Below are 17,808 nucleotides of genomic sequence, written 5' to 3' on the forward strand. Positions count from 1 at the left end.
ACTCTCGCGGCTGTGTTGGAGCCACTATGGATTGAACTTTCACAGTATCATGTTAGACCCGCTCGACATCCATTGCTTTCGGTCCCCTAGAGGGGGGGGGGGGTGTTGCCCACATCTGAGGTCCTCTCCAAGGTTTCTCATAGTCAGCATTGTCACTGGCGTCCCACTGGATGTGAATTCTCCCTGCCCACTGGGTGTGAGTTTTCCTTGCCCTTTTGTGGGTTCTTCCGAGGATGTTGTAGTCGTAATGATTTGTGCAGTCCTTTGAGACATTTGTGATTTGGGGCTATATAAATAAACATTGATTGATTGATTGAGACCAGTGAATACATAAATAATATACCAAAAATAAGCATTATTTTATAAAAATTATTGCTGCTTTCTTTGATTTCTTTGCTTAACACATCCAACCATTTAATTTCACATAGCAAAAGAATACAAATATATGTTATTACTAATAACACAGATTTGATTTTAAGAAAATAGGCTAACAAAATGCATGAATATGAAGTCCTACTAACCAGGCCGCTAGCCTGCAGCATGCTAGCTGGTGATGCAAGTGTCATGGCGGCCATGTCGTCTACAACAGCCAATGTGCAATCAAGACAAAGTGTTTACATTCCCAGTTGGAGGTGACATCCATCCTGACCAGCAGACACTACCTCACCAAGCACTCTTTCATTTAGGACGTCCTTGACTACATCAGGCGCTAGCTGCAAGTGGCGCTAAGTAACCTATTGGAAATACTTCATTAGTGTTCTGTCTTGAAAAGGTTAATTGCCAACAATCACAGAGTTATTGGTATTGTTTGCAGTCCTGTTGATCCACTTCTTTACAAGCACCTTAACCTTTTGTTGGGCGACCACGCAAGTCAGCCTCTCCTAAGGATAATACATACTATACCAATACACACTATACCAATACATACTACACCAATACATACTATACCAGTACTACTGTACCAATACACACTATACCAATACATACTATACCAATACACACTATACCAATACACACTATACCAATACATACTATACCAATACATACTATACCAATACATACTATACCAATACATACTATACCAATACATACTATACCAATACACACTATACCAATACATACTATACCAATACATACTATACCAATACACACTATACCAATACACACTATACCAAAACATACTATACCAATACTACTATACCAATGCATACTATACCAATACATACTATACCAATACTACTATACCAATACACACTACACCAATACATACTATACCAATACATACTATACCAATACATACTATACCAATACTACTATACCAATACATACTATACCAATACATACTATACCAATACACACTATACCAATACATACTATACCAATACATACTATACCAATACACACTATACCAATACATACTATACCAATACATACTATACCAATACACACTATACCAATACATACTATACCAATACATACTATACCAATACATACTATACCAATACACACTATACCAATACATACTATACCAATACATACTATACCAATACATACTATACCAATACACACTATACCAATACATACTATACCAATACATACTATACCAATACATACTATACCAATACATACTATACCAATACTACTATACCAATACATACTATACCAATACATACCACAATAATACTACTATTGATGTTTAAGCAGGCATGTTGTATAAAGTAATACATACTATACTAATACTACTATTGATGGTTAAGCAGGCATGAAGTAAGGATAAAGGATAGCGGATAAAGAATAATATGTTACACTGAATGTGAGTCCAAATGTAAAACCTTCTGGAAGCAACTTAGAAAGTATGTTGTTGCCACTGTCAATGAATGCATTTTAATACCTAATACAGGATGCTCTGTGGCACATATACTGTATTTATAAACAAATAAATATGTGTCTCCATACACAGTGTGCAGCAGCTCCACTAGACTAAAATTAATCACCTCCGTTACAGCAAATAATTTACATTTGTTAGTATCTTAGGTATCATTCTAAGTACCATTATCAAACATGAGAGCTAGCCAGGAGCAGCTATGCTAATAGTTAAGAAATAAGAAGCAGTTTTTAACATGAAATGAGAGTTACGGAGAAGATAATTGAACAACTGCACTGTCAGAGTCACAACACCACACGGAAGAGGGCGGCCAGAAATTGGTCATGTCGATACCAACGGTGATATCAGTGTTTGATTAGGTCGATTTTCACAAACTCTGGTAATAATTCCCCAGGACATAGGAGGACTTGGAAGGCAAAAACCAAATGATCTAAATAAAAGAGTCGTAGATATGGTTTTAAACTTTTGTTTAGCGGTCGTAAGTTTTTGTCAATCCTTCTCCGGAGCTCAGAACTGCTAACATGTACTCATTTTGTCTACTGTTTGTATGGAAGTATTATTGTAGCAAAACTATTTGCAAACGTGTATCTCAATCTGTGCGACTGTAGTTCCATTCACATGTCCATGTACTAATTTGTATGTCTGTATCTCAATCTGTGTTTGTGTGTCTGTATTTCGATTTGTGTGCGTGTAAAAAATGAATTTAAAAAAATGTGTCTGCAGTAGGGGTGTAACAGTCGTGTATTTGTATTGAACTGTTTCGGTACGGGGGTTTCGGTTCGGTACAGGAGTGTACTGAACGAGCTTCTACACTAAAGTCTTAACAAGCTGCTTTGCTTCTTCTGCCTCTGTCTCAGCACCCAGCATTGTCCCACCCACACAACCACCTGATTGGTTACATATATAGCGGTATCAGCCAATCAGCAGTGTGTGCTCAGAGCGCATGTAGTAAATGCTTCAGCGTCGAGCAGATAGGTGTTTAGCAGGTGAGCATAAGGCAGCGTACTCTCCCCAAATGATAAGAAACATCTCCCAGTCAACGACTACTAACATCATTATGAGCCCGTTGAGCTTCGAAAAACTTAAACTGCAGCTCAGCTCGCTCGCAGTTCTGGCTTGAGGTGAAGGCTAATTAGCTTTTAGCGTAACTTTAGCTCATTTTGCGGTGTATGTGTGTGTGTTTTACGGACAGAAAAGCTTTGAATGGCAGGGTCCCTGCTATCACAAGTAGATAAAAATATAACATTTAAATAATAAAAATCAACTACATGCTTCCCAAATGCTGTAATAAATTAAGCACGATGAAAGGACTTGAAACTGTTTAATGTTGCACTTTCCAAAATGTAACACGGAACGACACAGGAGGTCCTTCGGGTCCATCAGACTGTATAATGCACATGTTCCACCTTGACTGCACTTAAATATAGAATATATTATATATATAATATGTTATATATTATTTATCATTATTATTGTTTATTGTGAGCGAACTGTGGTGCTGAAATCCCCCCAGGGATCAATAAAGTACTTTCTATTCTATTCTATTCTATTTTATATGTAAAAGAAAAGTTTTGTCATTTTATTTAATCCGAGCAACAACTTGTGGCAGTTTAATGTAGATTAATGTGGGCAAAAATATTATAGTGTTCCCAATGTTAAGAGGATAAAGCCATTGTTTACAAATTTGGTAAATAAATAACCAGAAAATGTATATTTTGTTGTTTTATTACTGTACCGAAAATGAACCGAACCGTGACTTCTAAACCGAGCTACGTACCAAACCGAAATTGTTGTGTACCGTTGATTGATTGATTGATACTTTTATCGGTAGATTGCACAGTACAGTACATATTCCGTACAATTGACCACTAAATGGTAACACCCGAATAAGTTTTTCAACTTGTTTAAGTCGGGGTCCACCCTCATCAATTCATGGTACAAATATATACTATCAACATAATACAGTCATCACACAAGTTAATCATCATAGTATATACATTGAATTATTTACATTATTTACAATCCGGGGGGTGGGATGAGGAGCTTTGGTTGATATCAGAACTTCAGTCATCAACAGAGAAATGTGGACATTGAAACAGTGTAGGTCTTATTTAGTAGGATATGTACAGCCAGCAGAGAACATAGTGAGTTCACATAGCATAAGAACAAGTATATACATTAGAAGTACATTTGAGTTGTTTATAATCCGGGGAGATGGGATGTGAATGGAGGAGGGTATTAGTAAAGTGTTGAAGTTGCCTGGAGGTGTTGTTTTAGAGCAGTTTTGAAGGAATATAGAGATGCACTTACTTTTATACCTGTTGGGAGTGCATTCCACATTGATGTGGCATAGAAAGAGAATGAGTTAAGACCTTTATTAGATCGAAATCTGGGTTTAACGTGGTTTGTGGAGCTCCCCCCGGTGTTGTGGTTATGGCGGTCATTTAAGTTAAGGAAGTAGTTTGACATGTACTTCGGTATCAAGGAGGTGTAGCGGATTTTATAGACCAGGCTCAGTGCAAGTTGTTTGACTCTGTCCTCCACCCTGAGCCAGCCCACTTTGGAGAAGTGGGTTGGATTGAGGTGTAATCTGGGGTGGAGGTCTAAAAGTAACCGGATTATCTTATTCAGGGATGTTTGGAGTCTAGATTTGAGGGTTTTGGAGGTGCTGGGGTACCAGGAGGTGCAAGCGTAATCGAAGAAGGGTTGAATGAGAGTTCCCGCTAGAATCCTCAAGGTGCTTTCGTTGACCAGAGAGGAGATTCTGTAGAGGAATTTCGTTCTTTGGTTGACCTTTTTGATCACCTTGGTTAAAGCCCAAGTCTGTAGATTTGTGTGAAGCAGTACCCTGATTGGCTGTCATTTTAGGCATGTCTTGTAAGACCTGTGTGGCCGTGCAGCGATCTGACTTGTCTAGACGTCTGTTATTCTACCTTTCCTTTGCCTGTACTCATGTATTCACTCTGTTTGTTCATGTTTTAGCACCAACACAGCAGGCACAAGACATTGAAACAACATTGAGTACATGTTGAATTAGGTCCTGACATTGAGCAACTCTAACTTAACGTTAAAAACAACATCCTCTTTGACAACGTTGATTTGACCTTCGAATTTCCTAACCACGAAGGTGGATCCAACATTAGACATCACTGTTGTCTCAATGAACAAATACAACTCTGTTTCAAAATATGTCCAACCTGATCCACATTGTATCGATGTCTTGTGCCTGCTGGGTAACTTAGTTGTCAGAAGTATTCTTGTCTTATCTGAGAACAAGTCAGGTTTCCTCATGAATGAATAAACAGAATGCCACTGACCACGTTCTCCACTCGGAGCTCATAAGGCATGGGGTTGTAGACCATGAGCTGCACCTCACAAACATCTCCTTGAACCCACTGGAAGTCTGAAAGCAAAAAAAAGATACCAATTCATGTCATTTGGGAAAGGAGCCATTATTTCCTCGTGTCGTGAGGTCCAAGGCAGATTTAAATTCCATCGAGACAGAATGCAGAGATAATGACATTCTGGAACAATGTTGATGATGTCACTTAATGTCTGAGACAAAACAAACAGTAATGAGATTGAGCCTTACAATGTTATCCATCATTTCTGATAGCAACCATTTGATAGATAGCATAGACTGGAAGTTTTCAGTTGCTACGGACAGACATGATGCACACCCCGGAGGGTTTTACGGGTTTTAGGGGAAGCAAAGTCTAGTAATGCACCTTGGGAAATGAAGACATATAATATAGGATGTGAATGTCTGGCAGAGCCCACTAGAGCCTGGGGTCTCACTCACAGGTGGGCTTTCATAGCCAACCAATTAAGTACGGCTTGTGCTTGCCAACATGTTTCATCTCAATCCTCCAAAAATGCCATACACTTTTCAAGCTCTTACATTTTATCTTTCTAATATACCCTGAATGAGTTTGATGGAACACCACTTTTTACAGCAGTGTGATGCTGGCTCTCCTTAAGGAACTCAATATTTATACACTTTCTCACTTCAAAGCCTTGAGTATTAGTCCATACTGATGTTAATCCAATACCATATCAGCATCAATCATACATTCTTGTATTATTTAGTAGAGTGGAATGTTAAAAAAGGTTTGATCAGGAGAAATGAGTCCAACAGAGAACAATGCTAGGTATGAAAAACACTGACTTATTTATTATTAACCATCTTTAATGGACTGATGCTGTCTTATGTTAGACAAACACACAAATGTATTTGTTTTATGCACTCTAAAAGTGAATAAACATTAGCAAAAGTCAGCTAACAATAGAGTTAATGGGAGTCCATTCAGCCTATTGTTTTAATAAAACATCCAAAAACATTGTTCACAATTTAATATACATGTTGTAAGTACACATGTAATGTAGAAACATTTACTCTAACATGTAATGTATACATGATGTTAAGTATATATACATACATATATATATATATATATATATTAGGGCTGGGCAACGATTAAAAATGTTAATCTAAGTTAATCGCACTATTTCTCCGATTAATCGCGATTAACTGCATTGTATACACAAAGCCCAATAATGAATTCAAAAGTAGTGTGTAGTGCACCTTTATTGGAATATTCTCCCACATGAACAAAAGCGCCAAAACATTTGTTGTGCAAACACAATTTAAATCAGTCCTTGTTAAACAGTAGCAGTTAAATAGCATATTTTATGAAAATCTACTCCAAAAATGTAAATACAAACATTTAAGCTTATTGCCACTGCCAGGGTATTTAAGTTATCCTGTTTGTTATGGAAAATAAATATAATCTACATACAAATCTCTGAGCCACAATCATAACATCTGAACAGGCAATTTCTGAGGTAACAGCAGAAACATTTTTTTTTTATCAGGGATCTTATGTTTAAAAAACCTATATTATAGGTAGTGGGCTATTTTAGGGAATTTTTGATCAAATATTCCGTAGTAGCAATATTAATAATGTTGTGTTTATTCTGCGTAGTGCACTTAAAATAATTATGACCATATCTAGGAATTGATATGATGGGAATTTTCCGATTGTTTGCTTGGTGCTTTGATAAACTGAACGCATATACATGGTACTATATTGTGATGTTATGAGCCAGGGAAAAAAAGAACTACCCTACCCAGCATGCAACAGGAGTGACGAGCATGCGCGGTAGCCCGGTATAGGTTGTGTCGCCATGACGGCCTCCTGTATGTTGTGATATGCACGCTCTGAAAGCAAACGTTAAGAACTCAGCCAACACTCCTGGTCTGCATTATTCATAAATAGACAGACAACACATATACTCCGCTGCTTCACAGGCCGCTGGATGTAGCCGGCAAAGTATTCCCATGCTAGCTAGCCGGTCTAGCAAGCACGCCTCATTCAGTCCAAAACGGCCCGATCTATCCACATTCAGAATTGTCTGGCGGTCGTAAGTGATCCCAGAGTGACCACGCTGTAAGCCAGCCATGAAATTTGCAGAATTGTCCGGTATTTTTGCCAAATGTTCCATCTTTACCAAGAGCCCCTCCACGCCGGGCGACGCCATCTTGTTAAGAAAAGGCGTTAACAAAATAAAAGCATGTAAACAACATACGCAAATGTGCGATAAAATAATTGTCGGCGTTAATAGATTGATGAGTTAACGCGTAATTAACGCATTAATTTGCCCACTGGATCAATGAAACTTTTTGGAGCTTCCTAGAAAATGAGGTTTTCTACATTTCTACCAGAGACTGAAACTGGAAACAGAGAGGTCTAATGTACCACGAGGATCTCACTGACAGACTTCAAAAATTGCGGTTCGGTACGTACCTCGGTTCATTTTCGGTACAGTATGAAAACAACAAAATAAACATTTTTGGGGTTATTTATTTACCAAATTTGCAAAATCTTCCACCAAAAATATTTTTCTTAGTTGAATATTTGATGTGAAGTAATGGAACCTTGGATAGGTCAATAATTCATAACAACATTGATTTTGATTCAGTATTATGTTTTGTGCAATGACAGTTTGAAAGGAAAAAAACAGCTTTGTTTTATTAGTCAACATTGCAACTTTTTTTTAAATTACATTTAGCCTTTAAGCTTTTTTATTTCACTTTTGTTTATGTTTTTGTTTATTTGAATAGTATTTTTAGAATGTGCCGTGGGCCTTTAGATCATTAGCAGTGGGCTGAAAATGGCCTCCGGGGCACACTTATGACACCCCTGCAATAGATAACAAAAAATTCAATCTGATAAATCTATGGGTAAAAAACAGAGCCTGGACACACATGCACGTTTATCATAACTCTCTCTTTCTCTGCCCCTCTATCACCAATGTTGCTGCGTGCACTATTTGTTTTGTTTTTAACCCCTTCTTAACCCTGAACGTACATTGAAAATACACGCAACCCTAACTTAAGTTCTCTTATAATTTGCAGCAGGCCATTAAAAGAACACCATTGCCCTAGAAGGCATTTTGTACAATATTCCCAGGTGTTTAACCTTCGTCTTGTGCTAGGGTCGGCACCGACCCGTTTTAGTTTTTAAATGCATAAAAACACCACATACATTTATTTTTTTGCATCAAAGCTTTTTGACTTTGTCAGGAACCTCTTTGTCAACAAAATAAAACATTTTAATTGTTTTCACTAAATTATAAAATGCTCTGGTAGAAATTATGCCCTTGGTGTTGTTAGGGTCGGTTTCGACCCGGTTCTAAAAATAAGATGATAAAGCAATGATAAGAGCCAAAACTGAACACACTGACAGCCAGCTCCTCTCCCAATCATGTGAGCTTTAGTGGATTCTCATTTTACCTTGTTATCCTGTACAAAAACAAACTAAAGACGGACACTAAAAGTGTCACTTTTTGCCACTCTGATTTAGTTTTTTTATTAGTTTTGGAACTATTTCTCTTGGTTTCATTTGCTTGATTGGTTGTTGTTTGTTTGATGTTGCTGCAAAAAATACTTTTTAGCCTTTTTTTTTAAGTAAATATATATGGGTCGAAATTGACCCGTAACACCATAGATGTTACTATAGATAAAATTCGTAAAATGAAAAAATAAATAAAACACATTTATTTAAGAAATGTGTTCTAATACCCCTTAGTAATAGTTAGGTAACACAACAACCTTTTTTTTATGTATATGATTCTCTTGAGGTTCGTTTTACCATTTTTAAAAATTGAAATCGAGGGGTATACTGACAAAAAAAGGCCCAATGGCCCAAACCAAAAATATTAAAACCAATATTTTCAAGGATAAGGAAGCCTAACGAGGTCACCAAGAGATAAGAAACAAATTGAATGATAGATCATTGTTTTTAGTGTATTTTACAGCTGATTTAAAACATGGGTCAAAACCGACCCGTTAACATAAGAGATGGTAACAGAAAGCTAACACAAGAGGAAGGTTAAGGCTTTTAAAGGGTCTTCATTACAGGTATGATGAAAGAGTGATTTCACTAGGTGTCATTTTTGTGCAGTCAGTCAACATTTTTCCCGCAGCTCTTTTTCATCTGTCGCAGGACAGAGAGGAAAAGACACTCGGTGTTTGCAGAGGCAGATAAGAGCAGTTGGCTCATATCGTCTCAGCTTAATTAAGGGGAGATTATAAAAGTGGCCAAATGCTCATCTTGTTTGATAAGCCAAGGTAAGACCAGATAAGCCTGAAGTGGCGCCGGCGGCGCAGACTTTCCTGGAATATTTCCTGAATTCATTGCAGCACTTAGAGATATGAAGCTTTTTGTGCAGTCGAGTGCACCTCCTGGCATGTTCCTCATATCCGGGACGGAAGAAAGAGAGACTTTACCGATCTTCTTGCAGCGCTCCTCTCCTCTGTTGTGCATGACGATGGGCGAGTAGATGAAGGGACTGGCGGTGGACACGTTGGGACTCAGCAGGCCTTTCAGCTTGTGAGGACGCAGGCTGGCGGGGAGGTTGAGGAGCTTCACTGACCTAGCAAAGGAAAACACACGTATCTTCTCGTTATTCTCGGATATTTTCTAGTGCAGGGGTGCCCACACTTTTTCTGCAGGCGAGCTACTTTTCAATTGACCAACTCGAGGGGATCTACCTAATTTATATATATATCATTTATATTTATTTATTTATGAAAGAGACATTTTTGTAAACAAGTTAAATGTGTTTAATGATAATACAAGCATGTGTAACACATTTAGATGTCTTTCTTTCACAAAGACAAGAATATAAGTTGCTGTATTACCTGATTCTGATGACTTGCATTGATTGGAATCAGACAGTAATGATGATAACGCCCACATTTTCAAATGGAGGAGAAAAAAAGTGGTCCTTTCTGTACAATACCACATGAAAGTGGTTGTTTTTTGGCATCTAATTCATCCAGCTTCCATACACTTTACAAGAAAAACATTGGCGGCAAATTCCGTAGCTTGCTTGATTGACATTCACGGCACCCGAGGGTCTTGTGAGATGACGCTGGCTGCTGCCAGTTCATTATTATGAAAAAATGACAGACAGGAAGGCGAGAAACACTTTTTATTTCAACAGACTTTCGCGCCGTCCCTTCCGTCAAAACTCTAAAGGCCGACTGCACATTTCCTATCTTCACAATAAAAGCCCTGCTTCATGCTGCCTGCGCTAACTAAATAAGAGTCTCGGAAAGCTGGCGTGCACAAGTGATGTGCACGCCAGCTTTCTGAGGGATCGCTTGTGCACGCCAGTTTTCTGAGGGATCGCTTGTGCACGCCAGTTTTCCGAGACTCTGTATTTAGTTAGCGCAGGCAGCATGAAGCAGGGCTTTTATTGTGAAGATAGGAAATGTGCAGTCGGCCTTTAGAGTTTTGACGGAAGGTACGGCGCGAGAGTCTGTTGAAATAAAAAGTGTTTCTCGCCTTCCTCTCGGTCATATTTTCATAATAATGATCTTGCAGCAGCCAGCGTCATCTCACAAGACCCTCCGGTACCGTGAATGTCATTTAAGTGACGTCTTGGTGAAGATTGATGTTCACTCATTTTTAGGTCTATTTTTTTTAAAAGCATGGCTCGAGATCGACTGACACCCCCCCCGCGGTCGACTGGTAGCTCGCGATCGACGTAATGGGCACCCCTGTTTTAGTGCAATTGAAAGACTCGCTGTCTCCAAATTGTTGACTTCTCCAAAAATATAATTCTTAGAATTCCTTTTTTAATTTACTCACCATTACACTTGATAAAATAAAAATGAATAAAATCAGTTTATAAACAACATCGAGTATGTATTTTTTTTTACCAGGTCAAGTAAAATAAAACATAGGTCAAATGAAAATGTATACAAAAATGAGGAAAAGAAATTAAAAATAAGAAAATGAATGCCTGATGCCATCATTATTTTCTGGACAATAAAGTTGTTTATTTCACACAGGTCAAAGGAAAAATGTGTAGTATATATCAAAATACCTCACAATTTTATACAATCACTAGAAAAGAACTTTTTGTTGTGTGTGAATGCAGAAAACACAAACAGAAATGCAAAGAATTTGCAAGAAAAATATACGACTACGTTTGCAAAATCCTCAACAAAAACAAGCTAGCTAGCATACGAACATGCTAATGCAAGCATCCTCAGTGTGCTTGGTTTTAGTGACTACAAACACCAAGTTATTATTTACATCTCAAACTCAAAGAACTATTTTCCTATGTAAATGGATCAGCACCTACAAGTCAGAGTCCATGGTTCTCGCCCGGAAAAGGGTGGAGTGCCATCTCCGGGTTGGGGAGGAGACCCTGCCCCAAGTGGAGGAGTTCAAGTACCTAGGAGTCTTGTTCACGAGTGAGGGAAGAGTGGATCGTGAGATCGACAGGCGGATCGGTGCGGCGTCTTCAGTAATGCGGACGTTGTACCGATCCGTTGTGGTGAAGAAGGAGCTGAACCGGAAGGCAAAGCTCTCAATTTACCGGTCGATCTACGTTCCCATCCTCACCTATGGTCATGAGCTTTGGGTCATGACCGAAAGGATAAGATCAAGGGTACAAGCGGCCCAAATGAGTTTGGGTCTCTCCCTTAGAGATAGGGTGAGAAGCTCTGCCATCCGGGAGGAACTCAAAGTAAAGCCGCTGCTCCTCCACATGGAGAGGAGCCAGATGAGGTGGTTCGGGCATCTGGTCAGGATGCCACCCGAACGCCTCCCTAGGGAGGTGTTTAGGGCACGTCCAACCGGTAGGAGGCCACGGGGAAGACCCAGGACACGTTGGGAAGACTATGTCTCCCGGCTGGCCTGGGAACGCCTCGGGATCCCCCGGGAAGAGCTAGACGAAGTGGCTGGGGAGAGGGAAGTCTGGGTTTCCCTGCTTAGGCTGTTGCCCCCGCGACCCGACCTCGGAAAAGCGGAAGAAGATGGATGGATGGATGGAAATGGCAACATTCAGGGAGGGCAGAATATGATGTAGCACCTGTACTATAAGCAGCAACAATTGGGGTGGTATAGCTCAGATGGTAGGGCGGCCGTGCCAGAAACCTGAGGGTTGCAGGTTCGCTCCCCACCTATTGACATCCAAGTCGCTGCCGTTGTGTCCTTGGGCAGGACACTTCACTCTTTTCCCCCGGTGCCGCTCACACTGGTGAATGAATGATAGGTGGTGGTCGGAGGGGCCGTAGGCGCAAACTGGCAGCCATGCTTCCGTCAGTCTACCCCAGGGCAGCTGTGGCTACAGATGTAGCTTACCACCCCCAATTGTGAATGAATGATGGCTTCCCACTTCTCTGTGAGCGCTTTGAGTATCTAACAATAGAAAAGCGCGATATAAATCTAATCCATTATTATTATTAAATTTTCCTGAAGGAACTCTCCTGAAGGAATCAATAAAGTACTATCTATCTATTATCCATCCATCCATCCATCATCTTCCGCTTATCCGAGGTCAGGTCGCGGGGGCAACAGCCTAAGCAGGGAAACCCAGACTTCCCTCTCCCCAGCCACTTCGTCTAGCTCTTCCCGGGGGATCCCGAGGCGTTCCCAGGCCAGCCGGGAGACATAGTCTTCCCAACGTGTCCTGGGTCTTCCCCGTGGCCTCCTACCGGCCGGACGTGCCCTAAACACCTCCCTAGGGAGGCGTTCGGGTGGCATCCTGACCAGATGCCCGAACCACCTCATCTGGCTCCTCTCCATGTGGAGGAGCAGCGGCTTTACTTTGAGTTCCTCCCGGATGGCAGAGCTTCTCACCCTATCTCTAAGGGAGAGCCCGAAACTCATTTGGGCCGCTTGTACCCGTGATCTTATCCTTTCGGTCATGACCCAAAGCTCATGACCATAGGTGAGGATGGGAACGTGGACCGACCGGTAAATTGAGTGTTTTGCCTTCCGGCTCAGCTCCTTCTTCACCACAACGGATCGATACAACGTCCGCATTACTGAAGACGCCGCACCGATCCGCCTGTCGATCTCACCATCCACTCTTCCCTCACTCGTGAACAAGACTCCTAGGTACTTGAACTCCTCCACTTGGGGCAGGGTCTCCTCCCCAACCCGGAGATGGCACTCCACCTTTTCCCGGGCGAGAACCATGGACTCGGACTTGGAGGTGCTGATTCTCATTCCGGTCGCTTCACACTCGGCTGCGAACCAATCCAGCGGGAGCTGAAGAAAAAGCAGAGACCTAATCTTGCAGATACCAAACCGGAACCCCTCAACGCCTTGACTGCGCCTAGAAATTCTGTCCATAAAAGTTATTATTATATTATTAATCCAGGTTCGATTCCTGCTTCCGCCATCCTAGTCACTGCCGTTGTGTCCTTGGGCAAGCCACAGCTTTAACTTGCATTTACAGATGTAGCGACCAACTGTATTTAGTGACAGTGGTTTTCTGAAGTGTTTCTGAGCCCATGTGGTGATATCCTTTAGAGATTGATGTGGGTTTTTGATACAGTGCCGTCTGAGGGATGGAAGGTCACGGTCATTCAATGTTGGTTTCCGGCCATGCCGCTTACGTGGAGTGATTTCTCCAGATTCTCTGAACCTTTTGATGATATTATGGAGCGTAGATGTTGAAATCCCTACATTTCTTGCAATTGCACTTTGAGAACGTTGTTCTTAAACTGTTTGACTATTTGCTCACGCAGTTGTGGACAAAGGGGTGTACCTCGCCCCATCCTTTCTTGTGAAAGACTGAACATTTTTTGGGAAGCTGTTTTTATCGCCAATCATGGCACCCACCTGTTCCCAATTAGCCTGCACACCTGTGGGATGTTCCAAATAAGTGTTTGATGAGCACTCCTCAACTTTATCAGTATTTATTGCCACCTTTCCAACTTCTTTGTCACGTGTTGCTGGCATCAAATTCTAAAGTTAATGATTATTTGCCCCAAAAAATGTTTATAAGTTTGAACATCAAATATGTTGTCTTTGTAGCATATTCAGCTGAATATGGCTTGAAAAGGATTTGTATTCCGTTTATATTTACATCGAACACAATTTCCCAACTCATATGGAAACGGGGTTTGTATTTATCGTAAAAAAAAGTAATGCGGACATTTTTAAAATGTTGCTCAGCTACTTTATTTTAGGGCACTTAATCATTTAGTGAATGAGATGGGACTTTTCACAAATGCACTGTTTGAAAAAGTTATAAAGGCTTATTTAGTGAAACAAAAAGAAATGTAAAACGTCATCAAAATTCATAAATAAAGATGCATCAATAATCAATTTTTAATGTAAATGTAATCGTAATGGTGGCCAAAGAGTCCCACCTGTAATTAGCTGGTCCTTACAGTAGCAATTGATAGATATAGCCTATTATTTCCGCACTATTGACAAAAACCTGACCACCGAAGAAAGACATTGATCACCAAAACCGGATGTAAAGAAAATGCACGGCATTGTCTGGAGCGTTGTCAGCATGTCTGTGATGTGGACGTGATTTGTGTATATTTTGTAGATGTACCCCTGGACAGCCATCTAAAAAATTTAAAAATATTAAGAGGACAGTGGCGGTCATTTCAAATGGGTTCTCATAATATTAAAACCTGTTTTAACATTATGAGAACTTTAGGTTTGGTATGCAGTAGTTATGACGATATTCCATTTTTCCAATAGTAAAAGCCTGGCCTGGAAGCAATTAACAGCAATAAACAAGGGATTTCTGTACTGACAAAATCCTGCTAATATTAGTGTTCTAACAATCGACTAACTATCAAGAAGCATTTTGACTTTGGAACATTTTGAAGCGGTTGACAAATATGGAGGTAGAAACACTTTTTAATATAGAGTAAAACGGAAAACCGGGAAAACTGAGAATTTTTCCGACATGTCGTGAATAGTGGAATAAGTGGCATGTTTTGATAGTGGAATGATTGGAAGGTGGTAGAAGGAGTTGCTTTTCAGCATGCACACAGTAATAATGATGTGATACAATGTATATATGTATATATATATATATATATATATATATATATAAAATGCGGCTGCTAGACTTTTGACAAGAACAAGAAAGTCTGATCACATTACGCCTGTACTGTATCTACCTTTATATACATATATACATACATATATACCTATACTGTATATACCTTTATATACATATATACATACATATATACCTATACTGTACATACCTTTATATACATATATACATACATATATACCTATACTGGCTCACAGCACTGGCTTCCTGTGCACTTAAGATGTGACTTTAAGGTTTTACTACTTACGTATAAAATACTACACGGTCTAGCTCCATCCTATCTTGCCGATTGTATTGTACCATATGTCCCGGCAAGAAATCTGCGTTCAAAGGACTCCGGCTTATTAGTGATTCCCAAAGCCCAAAAAAAGTCTGTGGGCTATAGAGCGTTTTCATTTCAGGCTCCAGTACTCTGGAATGCCCTCCCGGTAAAAGTTCGAGATGCCACCTCAGTAGAAGCAATTAAGTCTCACCTTAAAACTCATTTGTATACTCTAGCCTTTAAATAGACTCCCTTTTTCGACCAGTTGATCTGCCGTTTCTTTTCTTTTTCTTCTATGTCCCACTCTCCCTTGTGGAGGGGGTCCGGTCCGATCCGGTGGCCGTGTACTGCTTGCCTGTGTATCGGCTGGGGACATCTCTGCGCTGCTGATCCGCCTCCGCTTGGGATGGTTTCCTGCTGGCTCCGCTGTGAACGGGACTCTCGCTGCTGTGTTGGATCCGCTTTGGACTGGACTCTTGCGACTGTGTTGGATCCATTATGGATTGAACTTTCACAGTATCATGTTAGACCCGCTCGACATCCATTGCTTTCCTCCTCTCCAAGGTTCTCATAGTCATCATTGTCACCGACGTCCCACTGGGTGTGAGTTTTTCCTTGCCCTTATGTGGGCCTACCGAGGATGTCGTAGTGGTTTGTGCAGCCCTTTGAGACACTAGTGATTTAGGGCTATATAAGTAAACATTGATTGATTGATTGATATATATATATGTTATTAAACTCAATGAAAACATGTCCAAAAGTGATGATTTGCTTTTTAACCCTGAGGAAAGAAATGTCTAGTGCAGGGCTGGCTGCTGACTTACCGTACAATGGGGAGCTTGGTAAAGGGCACGGCGGGCAGCTTCAGACCATCAGGTAGGGTGATGACCTCCATTCCACCTGGGCACTTGGAGGTGTAGTTCTCCAGACTCTGGGTCACTTCTTTCTTCTCTGCAACGTGTAGAAAGAAAATAGATCATCAGTTAAAAAAGTAGAGCTATAAATAAGGCAACATTAATGGCCTGTGAGCTGAGCCTCTCTCAGCAATACCAAGTCTTCAAATAAAAATGATAAGCCTTATTGTACCATGAATAGCTTTAAAAGGGGAACATTACTGCTCACCCGGCCGGAAAAATTGCTTTGGCCGGGTGAGGCTGGAGAGCGTGGAAGGACACTTGCCTGCTAGGAAGTCATGTGCCGATAGTACAAGTCAACAATGATGTCATTTCCCTCAGTTAGCATGAGAAATTGTCACATTTGTAGCAACACTCCAGTTTGACATTTGACACCTGGTTCCTTACGTGTGACCCCAGAAAATCTAGAACAAGGGTGCCCACACTTTTTCTTCAGGCGAGCTACTTTTCAATTGACCAACTCGAGGGGATCTACCTCATTTATATATATCATTTATATTTATTTATTTATAAAAGAGACATTTTTGTAAACAAGTTAAATGTGTTTAATGATAATACAAGCATGTGTAACACATATAGATGTCTTTCTTTCACCAAGACAAGAATATAAGTTGGTGTATTACCTGATTCTGATGACTTGCATTGATTGGAATCAGACAATAATGATGATAACGCCCACATTTTCAAATGGAGGAGAAAAAAAGTTGTCCTTTCTGTACAATACCACATGAAAGTGGTTGGTTTTTGGCATCTAATTCATCCAGCTTCCATACACTTTACAAGAAAAACATTGGCGGCAAATTCCGTAGCTTGCTTGATTGACATTCACGGCACCCGAGGGTCTTGTGAGATGACGCTGGCTGCTGCCAGTTCATTATTATGAAAAAATGACAGAGAGGAAGGCGAGAAACACTTTTTATTTCAACAGACTTTCGCGCCGTCCCTTCCGTCAAAACTCTAAAGGCCGACTGCACATTTCCTATCTTCACAATAAAAGCCCTGCTTCATGCTGCCTGCGCTAACAAAATAAGAGTCTCGGAAAGCTGGCGTGCACAAGTGATGTGCACGCCAGCTTTCTGAGGGATCGCTTGTGCGCGCCAGTTTTCCGAGACTCTGTATTTAGTTAGCGCAGGCAGCATGAAGCAGGGCTTTTATTGTGAAGATAGGAAATGTGCAGTCGGCCTTTAGAGTTTTGACGGAAGGTACGGCGCGAGAGTCTGTTGAAATAAAAAGTGTTTCTCGCCTTCCTCTCGGTCATATTTAGGGACGGCATGGCGCAGTGGGATAGTGGCCGTGCGCAACCCGAGGGTCCCTGGTTCAAATCCCACCTAGTACCAACCTCGTCACGT

The 17,808-nt window shown here is 40.5% G+C and overlaps 1 protein-coding gene across 2 annotated transcripts in view; it reads right to left on the reverse strand.

Moving 5' to 3' along the window:
• The window catches only part of trappc9 (trafficking protein particle complex subunit 9), a 320,599-nt gene that overhangs the window by 248,576 nt on the left and 54,215 nt on the right, over positions 1–17,808 (reverse strand). For both annotated transcript variants that reach the window (XM_061882643.1, XM_061882642.1), the window contains 3 exons: positions 16,370–16,496; positions 9,678–9,823; positions 5,203–5,288 (listed from right to left, as the gene is read on the reverse strand). In XM_061882643.1, coding sequence (XP_061738627.1) covers positions 5,203–5,288; positions 9,678–9,823; positions 16,370–16,496 — 359 coding nt within the window. The remainder of the gene's footprint in view (positions 1–5,202; positions 5,289–9,677; positions 9,824–16,369; positions 16,497–17,808) is intronic.

The sequence above is a fragment of the Nerophis ophidion genome, linkage group LG21, assembly GCF_033978795.1.
Source record: "Nerophis ophidion isolate RoL-2023_Sa linkage group LG21, RoL_Noph_v1.0, whole genome shotgun sequence".
NCBI lineage: Eukaryota > Metazoa > Chordata > Actinopteri > Syngnathiformes > Syngnathidae > Nerophis > Nerophis ophidion.